Source organism: Mustela erminea, chromosome 19 (assembly GCF_009829155.1).
Source record: "Mustela erminea isolate mMusErm1 chromosome 19, mMusErm1.Pri, whole genome shotgun sequence".
Lineage (NCBI taxonomy): Eukaryota > Metazoa > Chordata > Mammalia > Carnivora > Mustelidae > Mustela > Mustela erminea.
This window is the reverse complement of record NC_045632.1, coordinates 11,204,906-11,229,461: the sequence shown is the minus strand read 5'-3', so window position 1 is coordinate 11,229,461 and position 24,556 is coordinate 11,204,906. Positions and strand designations below refer to the sequence as shown.

The 24,556-nt window shown below is 56.1% G+C and overlaps 1 protein-coding gene across 4 annotated transcripts; it reads right to left on the bottom strand.

Annotated features, from left to right (window-relative positions):
* Positions 1-24,495, bottom strand: SSC5D (scavenger receptor cysteine rich family member with 5 domains). 4 transcript variants are annotated; one of them, XM_032323931.1, is made up of 15 exons: positions 23,596-24,495; positions 23,036-23,062; positions 22,417-22,725; positions 22,092-22,211; positions 21,786-21,899; positions 21,102-21,410; positions 18,932-19,249; positions 18,566-18,742; positions 16,211-16,528; positions 14,175-14,783; positions 13,786-14,103; positions 13,499-13,666; positions 4,990-5,154; positions 1,076-1,678; positions 1-1,021 (listed from the first exon to the last, which is right to left on the bottom strand). In XM_032323931.1, exons 1-15 carry the CDS (start codon positions 24,089-24,091, stop codon positions 87-89), a joined length of 4,986 nt encoding a protein of 1,661 aa, XP_032179822.1. In that variant the 5' UTR covers positions 24,092-24,495; the 3' UTR covers positions 1-86. The 4 variants fall into 4 exon arrangements, with proteins under 4 accessions (XP_032179822.1, XP_032179820.1, XP_032179821.1 ...); XM_032323929.1 differs by having other exon boundaries at positions 1-1,678; XM_032323930.1 differs by having other exon boundaries at positions 1-1,678; positions 13,786-14,100.
* Between the last annotated feature and the right edge of the window lie 61 nt (positions 24,496-24,556).

Here is a 24,556-nt window from a genome sequence, read left to right as displayed (position 1 = left end):
TCACTGATATCTTGTTTTTAATTAGATACTATGGTTTTCATTTTTTGGTTGGGTGTGCCTTTACCCCCTCAAATCCCATATAGGGGTCACACATCTCCCCTCAGAGGCCTTTCTTCCTCCTCTGGGGTGGTGGTGGCTGGTGCAGAGGTACTAGGGGGCCAGGCCCCCTCAGCCAGTCTTTTTACAACCTCACCCAGTTGCCCTAGGTTCCGGGTGGCCTCCACCAGCTGGGTCAGCCCCAGTCCCAGGGCTTGGCGCTGCTGCTGCTCCTTCTCCAGGACCTGGGTCAGCCTCTGCAGCTGGCCACCCACCTCCCTCACAGCAGCCACCAGCTCTACCAGGGCAGGCGGCTCACAAGCCATGACCCTTACAGGTGGTGTTGGAGCCACACATGGGCCAAGGGGGTCTGGGCTCTGACCAGGGGTTGGCCTTGGGGTGAGATGGTCAGGGAAAGGTTGACCCAAGGGGAGGGCCATGGAAGACAGGTGGAGGTCAGAGGTCACTGTGGGGTCAGAGGCTGAGTGTGGGGTCTGTGGGGGTGGTGGGCTTGGTTTGGGGCTCTGGCTTCTTGGTGGTTCAAAGTCGTCAGTGGACAGAGTGTCCACGCTTGGAGCTGGAGAAGGCCTGGAGTGGCTGGACTCCGAGTTTGGAAAAGGAGCTAGGCTTGACATCTTGGATGTAGAGAGATGAGAAGACCCCGTGGAAGTCAACCAGGGGTGTAGGCTAGACTTGACTGTTGGTGCTGGAGTGGGAGAGAACAGTTCTGTTCCCGAGGAAGTTAGAATGGATTTGGTAGTGATCATAGGGGTTGAGGTAGGGTTAGCTGTCATGCTGGGGTGAGTGGAGGTGGTAGAATGAAGGGTCATGGTGGGGTGAGGGGTTGTGGCAGGATGAGGATTTGTGATAGGGTGAGGGGTTGTGGTGAGTGGAGAGGCAGTGGACTGAGGGGTCATGGTGGGATGAGGGGTTGTGGTGGGTTGAATAGATGTGGTGGGTTGAAGGGATATGGTGGGTTGAGGGGTTGTGGTGGGTTGAATAGATGTGGTGGGTTGAAGGGATATGGTGGGTTGAGGAGGTGTGGTGGGTTGTGGGGTCCTAGTGAGTGGTGGGGTTGTGGCGGAATGAGGGGTGGTCATGGGTTGAGAGGTCAAGGTGGAATGAGGGGTGCCAGTAGGGTGGGGGTTTATGGAGGAGTCTGGGGATTTGGAATGATCTGGAAATGTGTTGGCATATGGAGCTGTGCCCAAGTTTGGGGTTGTGTCAGATTCTGGAGTCAACTCTGAGGTAGAAGAAAGGTGGGTCACCACTGACGGTGCAGAGGGGTCAGAGGTCAGTTCTTTGGGCAAGGTGGGTGGTGGGGTGGGTGAAAGATCAGGTATAAGCGCTGGAGTCACAGCGCCCTCGGGGGTGGACAGAGTGAGGCCAGGGGTTGTCAGAGTGAGGTCCGAGTTCATCTGCGAGGCCAGGTCTGGGTTGGGTGTTGAAGTGTCAGGAGGGTCAGAGGTCACCCCTCGCCTTGAAGCTGCCTCGGGAATGAGCCGAGGCGCAGAGTCAGGGGTCACCGGTGGGCCAGGGGGCTCTGGTGAAGCTGACGGAGCTGGGGAAGCGGCAGGGGGCGCTGTCCTGGCCGCTGTGGGACGCTGCGGCCGACGGTCTGGCCACAGTTTCCTCAGGGAACCTGGAGGAGGAGGAAAGACAGATGGTCGAGGTCAGCTTGCCCCGCCCACCCCCTTGGCCTGCCCCGCCCCTCCAGGGAGGAGCCGACCAACGGGAGGGCGCGGAGCCTTGCAACGTCACGGTTCCCCAGCAAACTTTGCCCCGCCCCAACGCCCCACCTCCCCGCCACCTGTGATGTCTCCAGACGCCACCTGGCGTCCTCCTATGCGGGCAAGGGCGCTCGAGGGAGGGGAGGGGTACCGTGGAAGGTGGGAGGGAGCGGAAACGTGGTGGGGGCGGGCGCTGGAGGGTCTTGCGGAAGCAGGAAGGAAAACGCGGGAGTGTGGGGATTGTGGCGGCTTACCTGGGGATGCGGGAGGGGCTGAAGGGCGGAGGGATGAGGGAGCAAATGGGAAGGAATGGGGGAGATGCCGGAAGGTGCAGAAGCGTGAGGGGGGATGCAAGAGGCTTCTGAGCGTAATCTCAGTGGTCAAGATTTTTATGTCACTTTTTAAACAAAATTATTGCAAAAGATCCACTATGAACAAAAGAGTCCAAATTTTAGCCCAGCAGGATCTGACTGGGCCAGGATTAGGGAAAGTCAAGTGAGGTAGATGGGATCCTGCCTTTCGTTAAATTTTTGATGTTCAGTTCATTGCAAATGTTTTACATTAATTTCGATTTTTAAAACTATAAAGATATTTACTTTGGTAACTGCGTGTTTTGGCGGCACCTTACATTTAGGGCCTGAGTAGAATGAGAAGCCTTATCCCTTTCTTGGCTCAGCTTCCGGGTAAATGAGAATTTTATCCCTTTTTGCAGATGAGGGGAGTCAGGCCAAAAGGGTAGGTAACTTGCCATGGGTCGCACAGATACAGTTTGCAAATTGTGGGGACAAGATTTGAAGCAAAGTCCTTTGCATTCAGAGTCTGGGTCGTTAAATATCACTTTCCCAGTGATGGGTGTGATAACATGTGGCCAACCCTAATCTGAAGTGTGGCTATTCCAACTAAGGGTTGGAATTTTTTTTTTTTCAACAAAAATTATTTTGGGGGGCACCTGGGTAGCTCAGTGGGTTAAAGCCTCGGTCTTCAGCTCAGGTCATGATCTCAGGGTCCTGGGATCAAGCCCTCTGCTCAGCAGGGAGCCTGCTTTCCCCTTCTCTCTCTCTGCCTGCCTCTCTGCCTGCTTGTGATCTCTGTAAAATAAATAACTAAAATCTTTAAAAAAAATATTTTTGGTGGGCAGCAAAGCAAGGTTTATTGAATGATAGCGAAGTGAATACACAAAGCTCCCAAGGAGGGAGGGGACCCAAGGGGACTGCTCTCCTTTTTCACATTTTTAATTCATTTAAAGTAAAAAGCCACCAGTGTTGATAGCTAGCATATTGAACAATACAGCTCTAGAGAATTCCAGGTTTCCTGCAGGATTTTGGACATGCCTCCTGTTGTTGCCACTGGTTTGCAGCATCAGAGAAGTGGCTCAGTAAGGGGGTTGGCCTCCAGTGATGCTGCCTGTGCTTAAACCCCAGATCTGTCGCTTCCTAACTGGGTGACCATGGACAAGTTATTTAACTGCCTTGAACCTCAGTTTGTGGATGATCAACGGACCTCCCTTGTAGAACTGTGCTGGTGCAGGGAGCTCCTGTGTGTGCAGAGACTTAGGACAGCGCCTCGCATGTAACAGGCACTCTTGTGACTAATACTGTCACACTCATTGATGTCCATACCTCAGTTTCTCACATCTATGAAATGGGCGTAATGATAGCACCTACATCATAGGGCTCCTACAGATGCCTGAGAGCTAAAGGGGTAATATATATAAAGTTCTTAGAACAGTCCCCAACACCTGGGTGTACTGTTCAGTAACTATTAACTGATTTAGTTATTATTTCAAGAATCACAGCTTGCTTAAATATTGTAGGGGTTCAGATGTCTAGGGTGGTATTTTTAATTTTTCGGACCCAAGGTTCAGAAAGCCAAACTAATAATACTCTTCTGTACATTGTCATCAACAGCCCGGCAATGTCTCTTCTTTTTTCTCCTTTTTCTTTCCCGCTCTCCATCCCTCTCACTTTCCCCCCACAGCTACCTCCATTAGTGTATTTGACACATGTCCTTAAAGATAGGTCCTTACACAATACCTTATAAAATAGAAAAGGCATATATGTATATATGTTAATGTATTAAGCGTATGTGTATTTTTGTTTGTGCTTTTTAGCTTTTGCAAATCGCTGGAAATCTCACTCTGCTCTTTCTCCATCTTTAGTTGCTCACACTGCCCCGTGCTCTGGTGTGTGCAGCTCGACTCGCTTTAGCTCCCCGTGGGATTTCACCGCACGCACCCACTGCATTTCTCGTTACCCACTGCTGGACACATAACCTGCCTCCAACTCCTTGATATCACAGTGTTCCAAAGAAAACCCTCATACAGCTTGACCACAGAAGCCTATTCAAGAATTTCTCTGGAATACATGGGGCACCTGGGTGGCTCAGTTGGTTAAGCGACTGCCTTAGGCTCAGGTCATGATCCTGGAGTCCCAGATCAAGTCCCATATCGGGCTCCCTGCTCAGCATGGAGTCTGCTTCTCCAGCTGACCTCTCTCATGCTCTCTCTCTCTCTCAAATAAATATATAAAGTCTTTAAAAAAAAAAAGAATTTCTCTGGAATACAGGAAGAGGATTGCTGGGTCACAATGTACAATCATACCTAATTTTACTGTCTTTATTAGATACCTGTATCCAGTGGGGATGTCCGTTTTCCCACATCTTCACCCACACTTGATATTACCTATCTTCCAAATTTTCTCCATGCTTGTCATCACTTTAACTTTAGTTTCCCTAATTCTTCATGAGTGTGAATGTTTCTACATATACTTGTTGGCCATTTGGGCTTTCCCTTCTGTGAATTGCCTGGTCATAACTGTTACCCATTCTCTTGTAGGGCTTCCTGTCATTTCTTCATTGATCTGTCAGAGTGAATTGCATAGTATAGGTTATAGTTCCCCTACCTGGGCATTGTTGATATTTGGAGCTGGATGATTCTTTGTTGTGGGGGACTGCTCTGTACAGAGTAGGATATGTAACAACACCCGTGGCCTTGACCCATTAGGTTCTAGTAACCTCCCCACTCTTAGTCATGACAATCCCAAACATCTTCAGATATTGCTAGTTACTCCCAGTTGAGGGCCACAGACGTAGAAAATAACCCCTTGTACCAGGATATATTTCTGCTGGATCTCTGGGGTGAGAGTGGGGTCAGCACTGGGGAATTCGGAGTCCATCTCTCTACCCACAACACAAACAACCCGATTGCCACAGCTACATGCCTCACCTGTGTCTCCACGGATCCTTGGAGCTGAAGAGGGACGGCCTGGACGCTGGGTGGTAGCAGTGGTAAGAGTGGATCCAGGTCTGCCTGCGGTGGGTGTCCCCTCGGGCGGAGCCCCTCCGGAAGGTGTATCCCATGTCCAGGAAGGCTTGTAACTGTCCTCATTACCTTGAGAGATATAGGTGATGAGGGAGCAGGAGGCTGGCTGAGGACAAAGCAAAAGCTGGCGCCTTGCACCCCCTCTTCACCCTTTCCCCTCCATAAGTGTAGCATCCCTCAGGCAGCCCTGACTGCCATGAACAATAAGCAAATAGTTAACTTGCAGAGCTCACAATCCTGCTAAACAGGAGTCTCCCTTGGCTTACAAATGTCCTAAATCTCACTAACAAAGATGATTGATAGCAGGATTGTGACACCCCACCAAAAAGTCTCCCAACTATCTTAATGTTAATGGCTGGTCTAAAGACAACATTGATCCAGCAGCAAGGGCAAGGCCTCCGGAAGGCCTGGAACATCCTGGCACCTTGTAGGCCCTCTTTAGCATATGAAAACTCCACTGAAACCTCCCTTCCCCTCACCTTCCCCCAACAGTAGGGTATATAACATGCCTACCCTCACAACCCGGGGCGGCTGCATCTCTGCCTGCCCACGGGTCCTGTCCCCGTGCTCTAATAAACCACCTTTTTGCACCAGAGACGTCTTAAGAATTCTTTCTTTAGCCGTCGGCTCCGAACCTCACCCCACCGAACCCCACCTAGGTTCAAGAACTTCATCATAGGGAGAACTGAATCTCGTTTCCCTTTATTGTGACCCTCTGCTCCTCCTGGACCCCAACTCAGTTCTTATCCTGTCTCACCTGCACCCCCCACAATCTCCTTCCTGACCTCACAGCCACCCCGGTGACTCAGCCGAGATGCTCTGAACTACTAAGAGCAGAAACTGGGACTAAACCAGCTTATAAAATAAGAACAGTTCTTATTTCAATGTCCTGATGTCCCTGCCCCTACTCAATCTTTATTTTTCCCTCGGGGGGCGGGGGACACCTATAATATCTTTATTAATGAACAACCAGGAACATTTCTGTAGCATTTTCACTATGTATTTTGGATGAATACACTTGGATAATCTCTACATGACAATTTTATGTAACATATAAATGTATAATATCCAGTGACCCTCGAACTCTACAGATTATGCAGAACCACCTGTATGTGGATTTTCCCCACAAATACAGTACAATACTATACTGTACTTAAAATTTTAGTAACTTTTTTCTCTAGCTTACTTTATTATAAAAATACAGTGTATATTGGGGCGCCTGGGTGACTTAGTGGGTTAAGCCTCTGCCTTCGGCTCAGGTCATGATCCCAGGGTCCTGGGATGGAGCCCCGCATCAGGCTCTCTGCTCAGCAAGAAGTCTGCTTCCTCCTCTCTCTCTATCTCTGTCTGCCTCTCTGCCTACTTGTGATCTGTATTTGTCAAATAAATAAAAAATACACTGTATAATATATATAACATACAAAATATGTGTTAATTGTTTATGTTATCAGTAAGGTTTCCTGTCAACAGTAGGCTATTAGTAAAGTTCTGAGGGAGTCAAACTCTCTCATCTATATGTAGATTTTTGACTGTATGGGGGTCAGTGCCCCTAACCCCCGTGTTATTCAATGGTCAGCTATGTGTTAATTGTTATGTTATCAGTAAGGTTTCCTGTCAACAGTAGGCTATTAGTAAAGTTCTGAGGGAGTCAAACTCTCTCATCTATATGTAGATTTTTGACTGCATGGGGGTCAGTGCCCCTAACCCCCGTGTTATTCAATGGTCAACTGTGTAATATAAAAATTAACTATTTTATAAGTATAATGTAAAATATAATGTAAAATACACCATTTTATATAGAGAGAATTGAAAGATTGAATTCAGTCTTCTAGCTTGGTGGATCAAAAAACTTATTTTAACAATAGCTTTTTCGGGCGCCTGGGTGGCTCAGTCAGTTAAGTGTCTGAATCTTCATTTCAACTCACGTTGCGATCTCAGGGTTGGACGAGCCAGTCCCACGTGGGGCTCCGCGCCCAGTGAGTCTGCTAGAGGTTCTCCCCTTCCCCCTCTGCCCCTCCCCTGCACTTGCATGCAAATGTGCACGCTTTCTCTCTCTCTCAGGTAAGTAAATAAATCATTTAAAAAACACAATAGCTTTGTTGAGATATAATTCCCATGCCTTAATGTGTACAGTTTGGTAGGTTTGAGTGTATTCACAATGTTGGGAAACCAGAAACTCCATGTTCCTCCCCTCCCTTCACTCACTGCCCCTTGCCCACCTCTCTGACACCCCCTCACCGTGCCGTCTTCCCCACAGGCTTGCTGCTCACACCGGACCCCAAACCTTGAGGTGTTCCCATCTAGCCTCGGTGCACCTCTGAGCTTTTGCCCGTGCTATTGCCCCCACCTGGAATTCCCTTCTCCACCATAGACATTTTCCCGCTCTGCACATGAAACCAGCAGAAGGATGGTGTCTGACACACTAGGCACGTTTGTCCTGGTCACTTTGAGCTCTGCGGCTAGGTGTCCCAGTTGCAGAAATCCCTGGCTCTGTCACCTGCTAATATATTACATGGGTCAATTTTCACCTTGATGCCTGGCATTGCCAATACCTCAGTCCCATCTCCCTATTATTAACCGTTCTTAATACCTTCCCCATGCCTGTCCCCATACTTTAAGAGGGAAACTATGAAATCCTACCTGATGGTCATACGCACTAGGAATTTTAAGAACCATTAGCCTTATTGTTAAAAAATCAAAAATGGAAACAAGCTTAGGGGAAAAAAACCCATTAGCGGTGAAGATGTCTTTTCAAGATGCTGGGTTTTAGGAGAACTCCACTGAGAACACAAATTGAACCCCGTTACAATGTCAGTCCACCAACTGCAGGCATACTCCTTGGGTCTCTGTGTTCTTGAACTGTGCTCTAAGATATGGCCACCTGTGGGGCACCTGGGTGGCTCAGTGGGTTAAGCCTCTGCCTTCGGCTCAGGTCATGATCTCAGGGTCCTGGGATCCAGCCCCACATCGGACTCTCTGCTCGGTGGGGAGCCTGCTTCCCCCTCTCTCTCCACCTGCCTCTCTGCCTACTTGTGATCTCCATGTCAAATAAATAAAATCTTAAAAAATATATATATATATGGCCACCCGTCCATTAGTGTGGGGTCAATTTGATTTTTTTCATTAAAATGTGCATTTAAAATTTAAGCAGCAGCATTGCAGAGTTACAGCCCTTGTGAGGCCCAATCACCTCCTTTCCCCCAAAGGACTCTCTGAGGCCATATTGTTTCTCCATGTTTTAGCTTCCTAAGTTGAAGATTTGCCCATCTACATAACACTGTGTAGTTTTATAGCTTGGATGTGGGCATGGCCCTTCCTAGCTGGGTGAGCAAGTCACTGAACTACTCCATGACTCAGTTTCCTCACCTGTAAAATGGGTACCATGGTGATCTACTTCATAGGGTCGCAAAGCCTGGCATGTGATAAGCTTATTCTTTGAATTCAATTCATCTCTCTCTAGCTCCTTCTTTTTAACCTTCATTTAATATTCTGTTGTACCAACATTCGTCCGTGCCCTGTTGACAGGCAGGTAGGCTGTGGCTGTGGCCAATGTTTTGCTGTTACAAATACAGCTGCAGTGAACTCCTTAGATCTGTGACCTTGGGCTCAGGAGTGAGAACTCCTCAACACCTAATTGTATAACTGCGGTGTGGAAGGCAGAGGCGTCTCCCTAGACATTGTTAAACTGCCCTCCTAATGAGGTGCAGATTCGCATGCCCACCTTTACCCCACAAGTTTTGTGCTGTCAGACATTTTAATTTTTGGCAATCTCATGGGGAGAGGGTGGCTGCAGAAGCTGCTGTTTTGCTACAGATGACCGAACTAAAGCCCAGAGAAGGCAAGGAACTTTCCCAAAGTCACACAGCCAAAGAGCAGTGTTAGGCTTCAGACCCACACAGGTCTACCTGGTCCTTAATGGAGACCTCTTTCCCTCGAGGTGCAAATCTACTGAGTTTTACCCCACTCCTCCCCTGGTGAGCTTTTATTGGTCCTTCAAGATTTTATTCAAAGGCCACACCCCTTCCCCCCTCAATAAAGTCATGCCTGCATAATGCTTCCTGTGTTCTTCAGAGCTTATTCTGTCATATACTCCTTCCCTGTGTCCATGACTAGCGTAGTTAAGAGTGTAAATCCTGGAGTTAGAATCCAAGCTCTGCTGTTTGCTGTACTAGCCCTCTTTGTACCTGTTTCCTTATCTGTAGGATGGTGTTAGGTGTTGTACTGATCTCATAAGGTTCCTTGGGGGAGGAAGTGAGTTAAGCCATGTGATGCTGGTAGATGGTTCCTGACACATGGGGTACATTCAGTGAAAACTAGCTATGATTGTTAATATTATCACCCAACCTCTGAATTTAATCTTGCATTTACTCTTGGATTCTCTCCCCTCTGCATGACCTCATGCAGCCGTAACATACAGCAACAGCCCAAATCCATGAGTCATCCCACCTTCCAAGCTGGGTATGGGAGGCCCATGAGACACGGCTAGCTGTCTGCACAGCCTCATCCATTCCCACAGCCTCACATTCCATTCTGTCAATGTATATCTTCAGCCCAGGCACTCCACAGAGCTCCAGGATGGTGTATCTAATGTCTGCACTTGGGTGTGTCAAACACATCACCAATAGATCTAATATTCCCACTGTGGATCCTGTGGATCCAGCTGCAGTGTTCCCTGATCCAGTAAAAGGTGGGTCCCCATCTCCCACTTCCCTCTTCTCACACCCCACCCAACCCCTCACTCGAATCCATCAGCTCAACTCCCAGAATATAGCTTACACAATCCACTTCTTAGTCTCCACTGCTACCCTGGCAGAGACCAGTGTCACCTTTCCAGAGACCTCTCCATCTCCCTGTATGCACTCTGGCTCCTCCATCCATTTCCCATGCGGCATCCTGAGTGAATGCTTTGAAAATGCACTCATGACCGTGTCCTTCCTAGCTCAAAATGCCCCACCAAGGGCTTCTCACTGCATAGAGAATAAAACTCAGAGTCTAGCCCTCTCCTATCACTCTCACACTACCTGGCTTACTGTGTTTCGGTCATGCTAGCATCCTTGCCATTCTCTCAAGGTCTCACCAGAGGGCCTTTGCATGCACTGCTCCCTCCGTCTGGAATGCACCCTTAGCTCCCTCCAGGGTCCCCATTGCAGATCTCATCTCCTGCCATCATTCCCATCGACCACTCCATTTCAGCCCCGCTGACCTTGAGGCCGTTTCTTCAACCAGCTAAGCACGATTCTACCTCAAAGCCTTTGCATGCACTGTTCCCTCTGTATAAAACATTCTCCAACCAGATATCTGCATGGCTTTCTCCCTCTCCTCCTAAAGGTCATCACTTAAAGAGCACTTTCTCCGTAAGGCATCTCTTGGCCATCCAATTCTAAATTGCAAATCTCAGCCTCCCTTTCCCTTGCTCACCGCTATGTTCTCAGGGGTTAGTATTCAGGCCTGCCGCACAGCAGGCGACAGGCATGTAAATGTCTATGTCTCCAAATTCTGAGAAGCCTCGAGAAATACTGCTTCAATGAACTGGAAAGTGAAACTCAACCTTTTAAGCTTCTAGCTTCGGCTGTTACATTCATTCAACAAGTGTGTAAGTCTCCACGGAGTCTCTACAGCACGATTCGGTGGTAGACCAGTGGGGGAACCATGCCCCCCCAAAGACGCCTGTACCCTAGTCCCGAGGACCTCTGAATAGGTTACCTTATGTGGCAAAGGGATATTGCAGTTGTGATTAAAGGTGCAGACCTTGAGAGGAAGAGATTATCCTGCATCAATCCAGGTAGGCCCAATCCAATCACACAAATCCTTAAAATTAGGACAGAGGAAGACGTGAAGACAGAAGGAAGGTCAGAGAGGTGCAGCATTGCCAGCTCTGAACAGGGAGGAAGGGGCCACGAGCAAGGAATGTGGGGACCTCGAGAAGCCGGAAGAGGTAGAGAACAGATTTTGTTCTAGAGCCTTGGGAAGGAACACATCCCTGCTGGACTTCTGACCCAGGGGACTGCAAAGTGAGCCTGCACTGCTGCAAGGCAGTACTGGGCGGTTATGTCACGGTAAAGGCGGGATGGAGCCAAGGGTCCAGGGAGAAGGCAGTGTCCGGCGGGCAATGCCCTTTAACCCCGGCCTCTGCCCCCCGGAGAACTCCCTTCCTCCTGGTGTCTTCTGTTGGGTAATGCCATGTCCTCGGCGAGGCCCTTCGGCATCGCCCTACAAGAAACAATGGCTTCCCTGGGATCCTGCAGCGGCCACATTCACGCTAAACCAGCCTCGCCACCAGCGTTCCGAGGTTTTAAACGGTTTCACACACATTTTGTTCTTGGGATCAGGACCCGAGGTCGCCCGCTAGTTCTAACCCCGGAACACCCCCGAGAGCTGGACTAAGCAAGTCGCTGATCGTTAGCTCAGTAACTCCGTCATCTCTCCCAGTCTGAAGAGCGAAATGTGTGTGGAATCACGAAGACGGGCCTTAGCAGCAGCTTTTGAGTTTCCGCTGAGGCAGATTTGCCCCCGCCGCAGCCCGGGCGTTCGCCGCAGGGCCCAGGTCTCCCGGGCGCCGGAATCGCGCGCACCCCGCACCGAGGGAGCTGTGCGGGACTGTTTCCCACAGGAAGAAGCAGGCTCAGAGAGGCGCGTCCCTCTTTCCCAGGGTCACCTCGCAGTGAGGGGGGAGGAAGGCGCTTCTGTCCTTCCTCCCACTCGCCATCTGGCCTCCTTATCACTGGACCTGGGACTACCCCGACTTTTCCCAGGCGCGGCTCGCGACGCCGCTCCGAGCTCATGTCACCGACTACTCCCCTCGCCCCGCACCCCAGTAGGCCCTCCGGGCCCCGCATCTGACCGTCTCTGCCACGAGGGGGCGCCAGAGGATAGCCAGGGGTCTGCGCCCCGCTGCAGTTCTAGAACAAAGGCTCTAGGACCCCGGCCGCCCGGCACCCAGGAGCAGCACCTCGGACCGCCGGGCAGGACAAGCCCGACCTCACAACTCCGATCCCTCGCCCTAACGCGCGGCTGCCCCTCGACCCGCCCTTCCTCTCCGTTTCCCCCTCACCACCAGCCCAAACTCGCAGACAAGTCACCGCTCTGAAAGCGCAGTAAGCGCCGCCCCCCCCCGGCTTTTATTGCCGCGGGCGTGGGTCAGCCGGCCAATCAGGAGGCGCAGCGCCCCTGTGACGTCACAAGCCGTGAGGCGGATTGGGCCCATTCCCCGAGGGCCGCGCGTGCGTGCGGAGCGCCAGAAAAAGGCGGGAAAATGCCCGCGGGGCGGGGCGCCCGGTTCCTGAGGCGACGAGTCGCTCAGTGAAAGACTAGCAGAGGGACGCAGGGCGACAGGCAGAAGGGGGAACCTTCGGAGGGTGGGAGACCACCCGGAGAAGGGAGAGGGCAGCGGGAGGGTGAAGCGGGGGCACAAGGCTGGGTGGAGTGAAACAGGCAGGGCCGGGGCAGGAGGAGCCATTGGTGAGCAGAAGGTGGAGTCCGCGCGTGGGCACAGAGGGGCGGCCGGAGGCGCGAGTGGCCGGGCGGGGGGCAGGCAGACAGCAGCAGGGCAGGCGGTGGATGGTCGGTGGCAGAGAGAGCAAGAACACGGAGGGTAGAGGCGTCGGCAGGGGGAGAACAGGAACGTGTGCACTGGATGCGAGCATATGAGAGTGACGGTGACAGACAAGTGGACCACGAGAACAGCAGTGCGACAGAGACGCGGAGTGGGCCAGTGGAAGAGAGCCAGCGGGCTGCGCGGGAGAGGACCGAGGGCCGCGGACGTGTGCACAAATGCACACGCACATGCGCAGGGACACAAGGCCCGTAGAGCCTGCGAAGCCCGTAGAGCATGCGCTCACGCGCAGGGATGCGGGGCTAGACGGACGCCACAGGGAAGCTTGGAAGGACACTGCGCACGTGCGTGGACACGGGGACCCCCACGGGGAAGCAATGCACATGCGCAGGGCCACAGGGCCTGGGAGATGCTGCGGGGAAACCACCTGAGCAGCCTGCGCTGGGAAAGCACGGGGGCTGGGGTGCACAAGCTCCGGGTGTGGTCGCAGGGGTGGAAGGACCCTCGAGCCGCAGGGACCAAGCTCTAGGGGGCTGGGGGATGACGTGGTGACTTCGGCCCTCTGGGAGGTCTCCGGGCTCTGGATGGAGGGGCCCAGCCTCAGGTGTCGTGGCTGGTTTGCTGGAGGACCGTGGGCTTGGGCCCTGCTGAGCCTGGTCTGATTCTCAGAGACACACGGGGGTCTCCTCTTAAAGGCTCTCGAGAGGAGCCCAGGGAAGGAACGTTTTGGGCCTCTGGAGCCGTGGAGAACCTGTCCGGGATCTCCGACACCCAGGCCAGCTCCAGGGTCTCTCGGAAGCTCGGCTGGGAGGAGCACACAGGTCGATGTGGCCCCATCTGCACCCTGGCCTTGCACCTCACCTGTGTCCGGAAGACGCCTTGTCGCCGGAGAGGGGGCGCCTGGGCTCTTGGTGGTGCCCCAGGAGAGCATGTGTCCAGGTACCCCAGCGGTGGTGGTCAGCTTGGCCAGGTCCTCTCCAAAGGTGGGATCCCACGTCCAGGGGGGATAATCATCCTCATCGGCGTGGCCTTGGGAGAAAGTGGGACATGGGTTGAGTCCCTCCCTGCCTCAGGTCCTTGCTGCTGCACCAGATACCTTTCCAGAACCTTCTGGAGTGACTCTGGGTGCCCCACCCCATTCCCAGTACCAGTGCAGGTGAGCCCCACGTCTTCCTCGTGGTCACAGTTGTGCTGGCCCCACGCCCCAGCAGGGCAGTCACTCAGGGAGGCCTCGATTCCCTTGCAGCCCACGTCATCCAGCCAGATGGGACCGGTCCCGGGGCCGTAGTGGGTTTTGCCCACTCGGGACCGGACCCTTCCACAGCCCAGCTCCCAGCAGGCCACGGTACTGTCCCGCAGGTCCCAGCTGTCATCGCACACTGTCCCCCAGCGCCCAGCATGCCACACTTCCAGCCGGCCAGCACACCGGTTGGGCCCATCGGCCAGACGCACCCGGAACGGGCCTGCTGGTAGAAGACCCCAAGTCAGGAGGGGTCAACAGGGGTCAGCCTCACCTCTTCATGTTCCCCCCACTCACCTGATCCCCCAGCGGTGCTCCCAGTGGGGGAGGGGGCTGGGTCTTTGGAAGAGTCTGGAGAACCTTGTGTTGGGGTCTCAGCGGATGGCTCCGTGGAGGCCAGAGGGATTTGCTCCACTGTGGCCTCAGAGGTCATTTCTCGGGGGCTTTGAGTGGTCGGTGTTGCCACGGTCTTGGCAGTCCGTTCTCGGGGGGCCCGGGGAGTCCGTGTTGCTGTAGTATGTGAGGTCATCCTGTGGGGGGCTTCAGTGCTCAACCTGGCAGTAGACTCAGAAACTGTTCTTCGGGAGGCCTCAGTGGTCAGGGTCGTGGTGGTCTGTGAGGTCAGTTCAGGGGGCCTCTGGGTGCCCAAGACCCTGGAGTGTTTAGTGGTTGGAATCACGGGGGGCTGAGTGGTCAGTCTCCTTGCATTTTTGGTCACCCACTTCTTAGTACCCTTGGGGTTTCTCCCTGGGGCTTTGGTGGTGGTTTTCTCGGGAACACTGGGGGTCAGCTTTGCTGGGGGCTTGGTGGTCAGCTCCCCAGGGAGCCAGGCATCCGGATCTCTACCCAGGCCAGGGATCCAGCTCCAGCTGAAGGGGTCTGAGATGGAATCCAGGCCAAGAGTGTCTGGAAGTTGGGAGGAGAGGACATGGAAGGTGGCAGACACCATAATGACAAGGTAGTCTTTTGGATCCCCCCTTCTCCCTCATCTCTTTGTTCTTTATTCATTCACTCCTGCATGTCTCCAACATTTATCCAGCATATTCTATCCCCCAGGCACTGTGCCAGACTCTGGGGATACAAACCTGCTGGTCAGACACACCATCCCCTGCTCCTTGGCTTTTCCAGTTGGGACATGCCTGGCCCTCTCTGCCCTTCCCACATCAACCTGTCCACTGGCCACCCACGGTGTCACTTCCCATAACTTCTGACAGTCTCCCTTTCTCCCTGTCCAGCTCTCACCAGTTACCAGAGTGGTACCAGGTCTGGCGGGTCATTCCCCAGCTGAAAACCCTTCTGTGACTCTTGTGACCTCGGGAGGAGAGGGAAAGGGCCTTAGCTTCTATGACGCCATTGTGTGGGCCACAGCCCTCGTCACATTTCTCTGATTAGATTAGCACGTGTGTGCAGTAAAGTGTCACCTGTGCCCAAGGAAATGTCTGGCCCCTGGCTCATGGGGCTACCCAGAGAGTCAGTACCAATACTGTGACTCACGGGCAGCCAATGGGCAGGCAGCCAGAGGTCGTAGCCAAGCTCCTGTAAAAACTCTGCACCCGAGGCTGGGGGGACGTCTCTGCTGGGCAGTACTGCACGTGTGTGGTCACTTGCCCCTGCTGGGAGAGCTAAGTGCTCTCTGCATGGCTCCCCAGGGAGGAAGGCTGGGGGCTCCCTGCAGACCTCTCCTGCATCAGCCCCTGCGCCTCTGCCCTCAACTGGTTTTTATGACGGCTTTTCTGAATTTTTGGGAGTCCTTCTAGAAGATTATAGAACCTGAGGGTTGTCTTAGGGCCTTCTGAATGATACCGTGTCACACAGGTTTGCAGAGATGTGTGGGTGCACCTTTGTGTCAGTGAGCTGTGAGCATCCCAAAGGCCAGGACTGGGCTCCATCTATCTGACACCCCAGCACCCAGCTCAGTGTCTGGCACTCGTAAACGTTAGCAAACGACAGACACAACAAGGCTTGTGTATACTGCAGCTGGCCCTCACCTTGGCCTCTCTCCAGCTCCCGACATCCCTGTCCTCACTTCCTTTATCTTGGGGAGCATAAACAGGAGGAGGAGAAAGAATCCCAACTGTGCCACTTAGTTGCTGTGTGACCTTGGACAAGTTACTGAACCTCTCTGTGCCTCAGCTTCCTCAGTAAAATGAGCATAACACCCACCAGCTTGTACTTATTGTGAGGCATGAGTGCGGTCACATGTGTGGGAACAGCCAGCCTGGGCAGGGGGCTTAGGAAGACATGCACTCAGAAGATGTTAGTGCAGATGTTAGTTCCCATTCCTTCTTCCAGGAAGCCCTCCAGGAGCCAGCAGGTGGTCAGGACCTCCTTACCAGTGCAGGAGATTCCAACATCTTCATTGTGAGCACAGTTGTGCTTCCCCCAGGGCGAAGCAGGGCATTCTGAGAGTGAGGCCTCGGTCCCCAAGCACCCCACATCATCCAGCCAGATGGGGCCAGCCCCCCAGCCAAAGCGGCCAGCCGCAGGGTCCTGCTGCCGAGCTCTGCCACAGCCCAGCTCCCGGCAGACCACGGCTGAGTCCTGCAGGTCCCAACTGTCATCACACACCGTCCCCCAGAGTCCATTGTGCCACACCTCCAGCCGGCCCGAACACCTGCTGGGTCCTGCCACCAGGCGCAGCTGGGGGGACCCTAGGGTGGAAGAGACCCAAAGACTTAGACAGGAAACTGTCCAGCTATCCGTCCCTCTGCCTGCCTTGCATTCATCCAGCCTTCTGTTCATCTGGGCTTCCCCATATCCGTCCATCCTGGTGGCAGGCACAGGGATAGAGTCTGGCATGGTCTGGGTTCCTCGATAAACGGGACACGGAATTCCCGTATGATCCAGAAATCCCACTGCTTGGGCTTTACTGCCGGTAAACGGAGGATGGCTACTCAGACACGTGCTTGCGCACAGGGTCCTGGCGCTGTTCACAGCAGTCCAAGGATGGACACAGCCTGACTGTGCATCCCTGCATGGAGGGATAGCGGAGTGAGGCCTGCGCACGAAATGGAATAGGATTCAGCCTTTCTTAGGGAGGGAATTCCGTGACCTGCCCCGTGGGTGAAGCCAGAGGACATCAGCACAAGTACTGCAGGGTTCCATCTGCACCCGGCCCCTGGAGGAGTCCAGTTTATAGAGACAGTAGAAGGGTGGGCGCCTGGACTGGGCCAGGGGGATGGGGAGCCCACGTGTAATCCGTCTGGGGTGTCTGGGATGGTGACAAAGTCCCACAGCTGGATGGTGGTGGCTGCCCGACATCATGAATGGGTTTCATGCCACTGAACTCATGCTTAAAAACAGACGAAGTGGTCAATGTTATATTGCGTATAGTTGACCACAACGAACCAAACAGAGGACATGGGCTCTGGGACGCTCTGCCTTCACCCATGTCTTAGCCATGTGGCCTCCTCTGTAAGATGGACAGCATGTAGCACCCAGGGACCCGTGGCCAGGAGTGTCCCCTGATGGAGACAAGGAGCATGCCTGCAACAGCGCTGATCACACACAAGCCTGTGAGCGCTGAGTGATTCAGGAAAAGGGGGAAGTGGCCTCCACCAAGAATGCGTTTCCCATCCTGGAGGAGTCAGTTGTGCTAACCAGGCCTTTTTATTGTCTGTGTGTCTGTCTGTCTGTCTTTCTTTCTCTCTTTCTTTCATTTGATTTATTTATGGTGGGGGGAGCATAAAAGGGAGAGGGTCAGAGGGAGAAGCAGACCCCCCGCTGAGCAGGCAGTCTGATGCAGGACTCAATTCTGGGATCCCAGGATCACAACCCAAGCCAAAGGCAGTCACCCAACCAACTAAGCCACCCGGGTGCCCTACAGTCTGTTCTGACGCTTTGGCCTCTCAGGGCCTTGCTGACCCTGGAGGGACCACCCCTGGAGGGCTACCTAAATCGAGAGACAGGAAGCCAGCAGAGCAGCCTCCTGTCTGCACACCAGCCAATCCAGAGCCCACCCCCACCCCCGCTCCGGGGTAGGGGGCTTTCACACTCTGGGCCACTGTCCATGTGGCCTGGTGCCCCACAACCAGGGGAAGCCCTGGTGCCCCACAGCTCTTGGAAACCATCCAAGCAAGCTGACCCTGAGCTTGCTTACTCGGCCTTGCCCACTCCTTCCCACAGAAGCCATGGTCAAGGGGCGCCTGGGTGGCTCAGTTGGTTAAGCATCTGCCTTTGGCTTAGGTCATGATCCCTGGGTCCTGGAATCAAACCCCACATCAGGCTCCCTGCTCAATAGGGAGCCCGCTTCTCCCTGTCCCACTCCCCCTGTTTGTGCACCCTCTCTCTGTCAAATATTTTTTAAAAAAAGAAGAAGAAGAAGCAGCAGCAGCAGCGGCAGCCACGGTGAAGGCTCTAGCTGTGTGTTCCCCTCACTGCCCCTGCCTCCTGGCCCATGCTGCTCCTTCCATGCCTGGCCCCTGTTTCTAGAAACCCAATATCTTTCCAAGGGCAGTCCCGTCCTGATCTGCTGGCTTCACCACACCTGAGTAATACGGCAGGGCATTCAACCAAGCACAGAAACTTGAGGGCACAGGGCTCTGTTCCATTCACCATCCTTGTCTTTCCCCCGATGAGAACTTATGAGCAGGGAGAAAGGGCAGGGGTTGGGGCGGGGGGGAGCACTGACTCTGGGGGAAAAGGCAGTCAGTAAGACCCTGTTTTCTCAGGGAGCAGAACGGACTCACCAGCTTCCGGTCCAGTCTCCCAAGGGACAGTGGGGGAGGCAGGAGGAGGTGGGATGTCTGCTGTGCCTAGGGACAGGCTCCTTGTGGGGGCCGGGGGCCTGGACACTGCCTCCTGGGACGAAGAGCGGTTGCTGTCTGCTGCTGGGGCCGTGGTGGGGACATACCCCAGAGGCATACCTGGGGCAGGGAAGAGCCAATCACCACCATGGCTGATCCCAGGACCACAGATTCGGAGTGAGGATCCATGCATCAGGACAGGAGAGCGGGGTGTGTCGGGTGAGCGTGCCAATGCCCCACGAGCCCCCCACTTCCTGTGCCTCCACTTGAGGCTCCCACACCCCCAGCCTCTCCCTGTGTCCTCCTCACCATCACACACAGCCCCAGCGTCCTCCCGGTGGTGACAGTCATGCTGGCCCCAGGGCCGTGTGGGGCAGAATCGCAGGGCTGTCTCGTTACCCCGGCACCGAAGGTCATCCAGGAGGATGGGTCCAGCCCCTTCCCCGAAGAAGGCACCCCCAGGGGCGGCCAGCGCGCCCCCGCAGCCCAGCTCCCGGCAGGCCACAGTGGCGTCCCGCAAGTCCCAGGCGTCATCGCACACCGTCCCCCAGCGGCCGCTGTGCCACACCTCCAGGCGGCCCGCACACCCATGGGGTCCATCAGCTAGACGCAGCCGGGGAGCTGGGCCTGGACGTGGGGAAAGGGAGGGGAACAGACAGACGGGAGACTGCAGTGGGTGAGTGGTGTGAGCTCGGAGGCAGGCAGCCACGTGCGTGCGCAGAAGCTGAGCTCTCCAGGGCTAGGCTTCCTGCCCATGCAGCAGTACTCAGGGGGACAGGAGACGCCCCACCTTCCGTTTGCCGATGGGGAAAAGGCTCCAGGATGGGAAGTCACTCACCGGGAGTCCAGCAATTGTCTGTCCACCTCCCAGTGCCCCGTTTGTGCAGAAGCAAGCCCTGGGGACACTGGCCCTCACCCCACATGCCGGCTGCCTACCCCAGTCCTGTACGGCAGGCTTCTCGACCTCAGCATCACCATCGGGGGATTGTGTGGGGCCAAGCTGTGACTGTCGGATGTCCACAGTGCCCCTGGGCTCCATCCCCACATGTGAGGGACATCCACAGTGTGACTGACTTTGCCCAGTGTCCCCTGGGAGGAGTTGGGGGTGGGGGGAGATCACACCCCACCCTCTGCAAAGAACCCCTAGTCTGCGAACTAACCTCTTGCTGGCTTTAGGGTACATTTCTGTTGGGTCTCTCTGGGTAAGACTGGGGTCACCACTGGATAGCACAGAGTCCATCTTTCTACCCCCTAGTTTGGGGGGTACATCACCCCCGCCCCCGTCAGTGCTCTGGAGAAAAGAACTGAGCGGGGAGGGGTCAGACATGAGGAGCTGCCTTACAGAACTGCTCTGGGGATTAAGGTGTCAGTAAGGCTCCAAGCTTCCCCAGACACCTCAGTAGCCTTCACTTCTTTTCCCCAGCCACTTAGCCTTCCCTGGGGCCTCCACTTACCTCCCAGTCTGGTCTCTGGAGAACCTGCTTCTGCCTCTCCGGGCTGTCCATCCTGCACAGCACAGTCCCAGCCCACTGCTCAGGTCCCCAACCCCCATGGGTGGCCTCCGTCCCCACCACTCCAGGCTTTAGACGCCCGCCCGCACAGCAGCTCTGTCTGCAGCGGGATAGACATGGCTGGTCAAGTTCTGAGTCTGGGGCTGAGTTCATAACCTGGGTCATTTGGGTTCCTTCTCCAAACCTCATTTCCACATCTGGGAAGACAGGGATGAGAGCACCCACCCCAGAGGGTGTCCACGTGGTGGTGAGGCTCAGACACAGCCGGGAGGTACCCAGCACACTGCTTAGCACAGAGCAGGACTCAGGATAATGTCCTCTTCCTCTTCCCGTTCACATCAGCCCACGGAAGCACTGCCCACCCCCTGCCCCCCTGCTCTGGTGGGCACCCACTGTCCACCTGCAGCCCCTGTGCTTTCCCACCCCACCACTCTGGGCGGCCGTCACCCTGTGCCTGTCGGGTCCTGCAGCAGACCCGCTGTGAGTCCATGAGAGTGAGGACTGGGTCTCAAGCTGTCCCTGCCTGGAGTGGATGGGGTTCAAATGGTATTGGGGGAGGGGGAGAGAAGGGGGGAAGGAGAGAAGGAAGGAAGAGGGGAGAGAACTGGGAGGAGAGAGGAAAGGGAGGGGGGAGGAAAGGAGGAAAGCAGGAGGGAGGGAATGGAGAAGGGGAGACTGAGGAAGAAGGGAGAGTGGGAGAGAGGGAAGTAGAGAGGTAGGAGGGAGGGATGGGAGAGGCTGGGGGGGAAGAGGAGGGAGGAAAGGAAGGAGGGAGGAGGAAGGAAGGGAAGGAAGGGGGGAGAACTGAGGAGGGAGGGATGAGGAAGGGAGGAAAGGAATGGGGAGAGGATGCAGGGGGAGGGAGGGAAGAGGGAGAATGAGGATAGAGGGAGGACAGAGGAGAGCCCTAGAGAGAGCAAGTGCAGCAGATGGGGTGCAGGGGGTGGGTGGTGCGGGCGGGAGCATACCAGTGCAGACCAGCCCTGCGTCCTCGCTGTGGTCACAGTTGCTCCGACCCCAGGGGCTCCGGGGACAGTCCCGCAGAGCCTGCTCCCCGCCTCCACACCCCACGTCATCCATCCACACAGGCCCCGAGCCTGGGCCAAATCTGGCGCCTCCGGGGGCGGCCAGTGCGCTCCCGCAGCCCAGCTCCCGGCAGGCGACAGCAGCGTCCCGCAGGTCCCATCCGTCGTCGCACACAGTCCCCCAGCGGCCGCCGTGCCACACCTCCAGGCGCCCGGAGCACCCGTGGGGGCCTGAGACGAGGCGCAGCCGCTCTGTGGGGGGATGGGCAGGGAGGGAGGGGGTGGTGAGTCTCATGCCAGGCAGTTTGGGAAAAGCAGATTCAAACACCCTTCATTTTCCAACTGGGAAAACTGAGCCCCAGAGGGAGCAGTGGTCCGAGATCCACCTGCCTGCTGGGCCTTTAAGAGTGCTGGGGTCCCAGAAGGAGCAAGGTGTCTGGGGCAGGAGCTGCCTGGGGCCCCTGCCCGGAGGGGCGGGGCATGGGAGTCTGGCCCGACTGAGTCCCTGAGGGATATGGTGCATGCTGGAGCCCTCCCAGGTACCGGCTAGGAGGAGGCCACCCAGGGGTCCCCAGGTCAGTCCAGGCCAGGCCAGAACTGTGACAGGGAGGTATGCAGAGAACATACCCTGTCGGGGGGCTCCAGCTGTTAGCATGGGGGCCCTGGTGGATTTGGGCTGCTTGACTGGCTTCAGGCTCTTCTTCCTGGAGTTGTTCTGTGGGGCCCCAGCTTGGCGGGGGGCTGCGAGAGACTGTGGTTGGTCGCTGCGGATCCTCCCGCCAGGCCATACCGTGCTGCCTGGGAGTCCCTGAGGGTGCGGCAGGGGGCCCCTTGAGGGGGTGAAGCCCCTGCCTTGTCTGTCCCGGGGACATATCAGTGCGGAAGGCCCCACCCTCTCCCTCCCAGCTGGATGCGCGGCCAGAGTGGGCTCACCGTGGGTCACGGGAGGCTCCTGAGAGCCAGGGCTCAGCTCCCCAGACAGCCCTGGCCAGAGGTCCCCCTCCAGGATGGAAGGCGGATCCTCCCCGTCCCTGGAGTTGGCCACTCGCTGACCTGAGGGAGGGAGAGCACAGGAGCTTGGCTGGGCGGCCCTGACCAAGGCCGGCATGGGGACACCTCAGGCAATGGTCAGCTGGGAGTACCGCAGGGAGACACCCAGTTTTCGGAGGGGTGGGGACACCTGGAAGTCCAGACCCTCTGAGTCCCTGGGGTCATGTCTGTAGGAGTGCCCCCCGACGGAGGCTCCAAGACCTCTCACCTGCACAGACGACGCCCGCGTCCTCCTCATGGGAGCAAATGTGGGCCTTCCAGCCGCGGTGGGGACAGAGCCCCAGCTGTCCCTCGCTGCCCCGGCAGGCCAGCTCACTCAGCCACACAGGCCCCGAGCCCTCCCCGAAAAAGGCACCTCCAGGGGCGGCCAGTGCACCCCCGCAGCCCAGCTCCCGGCAGGCCACAGCGGCGTCCCGCAGGTCCCATCCATCGTCGCACACGGTCCCCCAGCGGCCGCCGTGCCACACCTCCAGGCGGCCGGCACACCCGTGGGGGCCGTCAGCCAGACGCAGCCGCTCTGAGGGGACAGAGGAAAGGCTGGGACACCTGGGAGGCCTGGTCCCCGGGAATGGCAGGGCCAGGGGCTTGCCTGCAGGGTGTGGGTGAGGCCAGCCACCCTGGCCACTGGTGGGGGTCCCAACTCCTGGGTTCTCAGGAGAGAGGTGGCCCCCATGACAAATGGGGGGTTGGTCACCAGCGGTTCTGGAGGAAGCAATGTCCAAGGTCATAGTTGCCCGCAGGGCTGCTGGGGTTCCCCTGGAGGGGGAGACTGGACCGGGTGGGTTGGAGTTGGGCAAGGCCAGACAGAGGTGCTCAGGGCCACTTACCAACAGCCTGGATCCCCATCAGAGCCGCTGGAAGGGAGGTTGGAGGGGTGAGGTAGAGTGAGGACAGGCCCCATGGGGGTGCTTTCTCCTGGTTTTAAATACCCAAGCAAGTGCTCGAGCACGCGCGCGCGTGCACACACACACACACACACACACACACACAAAATCCGCACTCCTCTGAACCAGAAACCCCTGCTGGGAGGCAGGACTCTGGACAGAAGGCTGGGCAAGACTCAGGTCCCTGAGACGGGCGGGGCCCCACATTGCCTTGGGTCAGGACTAGGAGCCAGGCCCTTTGTGCTCCCCCAGGGGCCTGGTTAATGTCAAATGGGAGTGACCCCCCCCAAAGTCAGGGCCAGTTGCAAGGAGAGTAGTCCCTGGGGTCTTCAGAGGGTGGGATGCGTGTCCAGAGGCTGGGTCCCTTGGGGGGATCAGGCAAGGACGACCAGATGTCATTCATCCCAAGCACTCGAGACAGGGCCCCGGAAGTCTGAGTCGCTTAAGTGTATGAGCTCAGGGGTCAGAGGTCCCTGAGTCCCCATGGAGAAGGGGTCACTCACCGATAAGGCAGGCCAAGACCCTCATGTTTGCAGACTCCAGGGCAGGGACGGGGTGAAAGGGGACTTGAGCAGGAGAGGGGAGGAGGCTGCGGCCACCGGAGGGAGGGAAGGAAAGAGGGAGAGAGGGAGGGAAGCGCCTGCCAGAGGCGCCCTGGACCGGGGAGGAGCAGGCAGTGGCTGGACGCTCTGCCAGAAGGAAGAGAGACTGCCTGCCGAGGAGGCAGCAGGGGACAGGAGCGGGGGCAGGGAGGGGGCTGGCCGCAGCGGAGGCCTGAGGAGGAGGGGGTGGCTGGGGGGTGGGGAGGGAGGGTGTCCAGCTGCAAACCCCCACAGGGAGCCGGAGCCGCCAGGCCCGGCGCCCTGCTGTGCTTAGAGATGCTGCGGGGAGGGCGGGCCCCGGGAAAGGGACCCGGCAGAGGCACGCACAGGCCGCTACCGTCTGCCTCCTCTGTACAGCCAGGGGACGCAGTGAGACCAGGGTGGAGCGGGGGACCATGGATCCTGACCGGCAGCAAGAGGGCTTACAGCTAGACACCAGGAAGGACTTCCTGGATTGGGAAAGGGGACTGAGGAAGCCCTCCCGGCTGGCCCTCGCGGGGCTGGATGCAAACCCTTTGGGCCCCCATCCGAGGGGGCACTGGGTGAACCCCAGGGAAGCCAGAGACAGGGGGGCAGGCGGACTAAGTGCTGAGTGTAAGGTGAAGGAGGGGGACTCCACACGCACACTCACATACACTCACACACACACAAACCCACACTCACTCACTCCCCCCACCCCCCACTCTGCACCAGGCAGCTGTGAGTCGGAAAAAATTCGGTAATGGGGAGCGTGAGTCAGAGGGCTGGCAGGGAGCAGGGCTGCTGTGAGCTCACTGCCTCCCCCTCTCCCGGTCCAGCACCCCCAGCAACAATTAATGTCAAGTCGGGGAAAGGAGAAGCCAGACAGAAGGGGGGGGCGCCC

Coding starts and splice junctions, on each gene's coding strand:
- SSC5D (XM_032323929.1), bottom strand. CDS start 24,091: ATGGTCCCCCGCTCCACCCTGGTCTCACTGCGTCCCCTGGCTGTACAG. Junction 23,063..23,595: donor GGTCTTGGCCTGCCTTATCG/GTGAGTGACCCC, acceptor CCTCCCTTCCAG/CGGCTCTGATGGGGATCCAG. Junction 21,411..21,785: donor AGCTGGAGCCCCCCGACAGG/GTATGTTCTCTG, acceptor ATCCCCCCACAG/AGCGGCTGCGCCTCGTCTCA.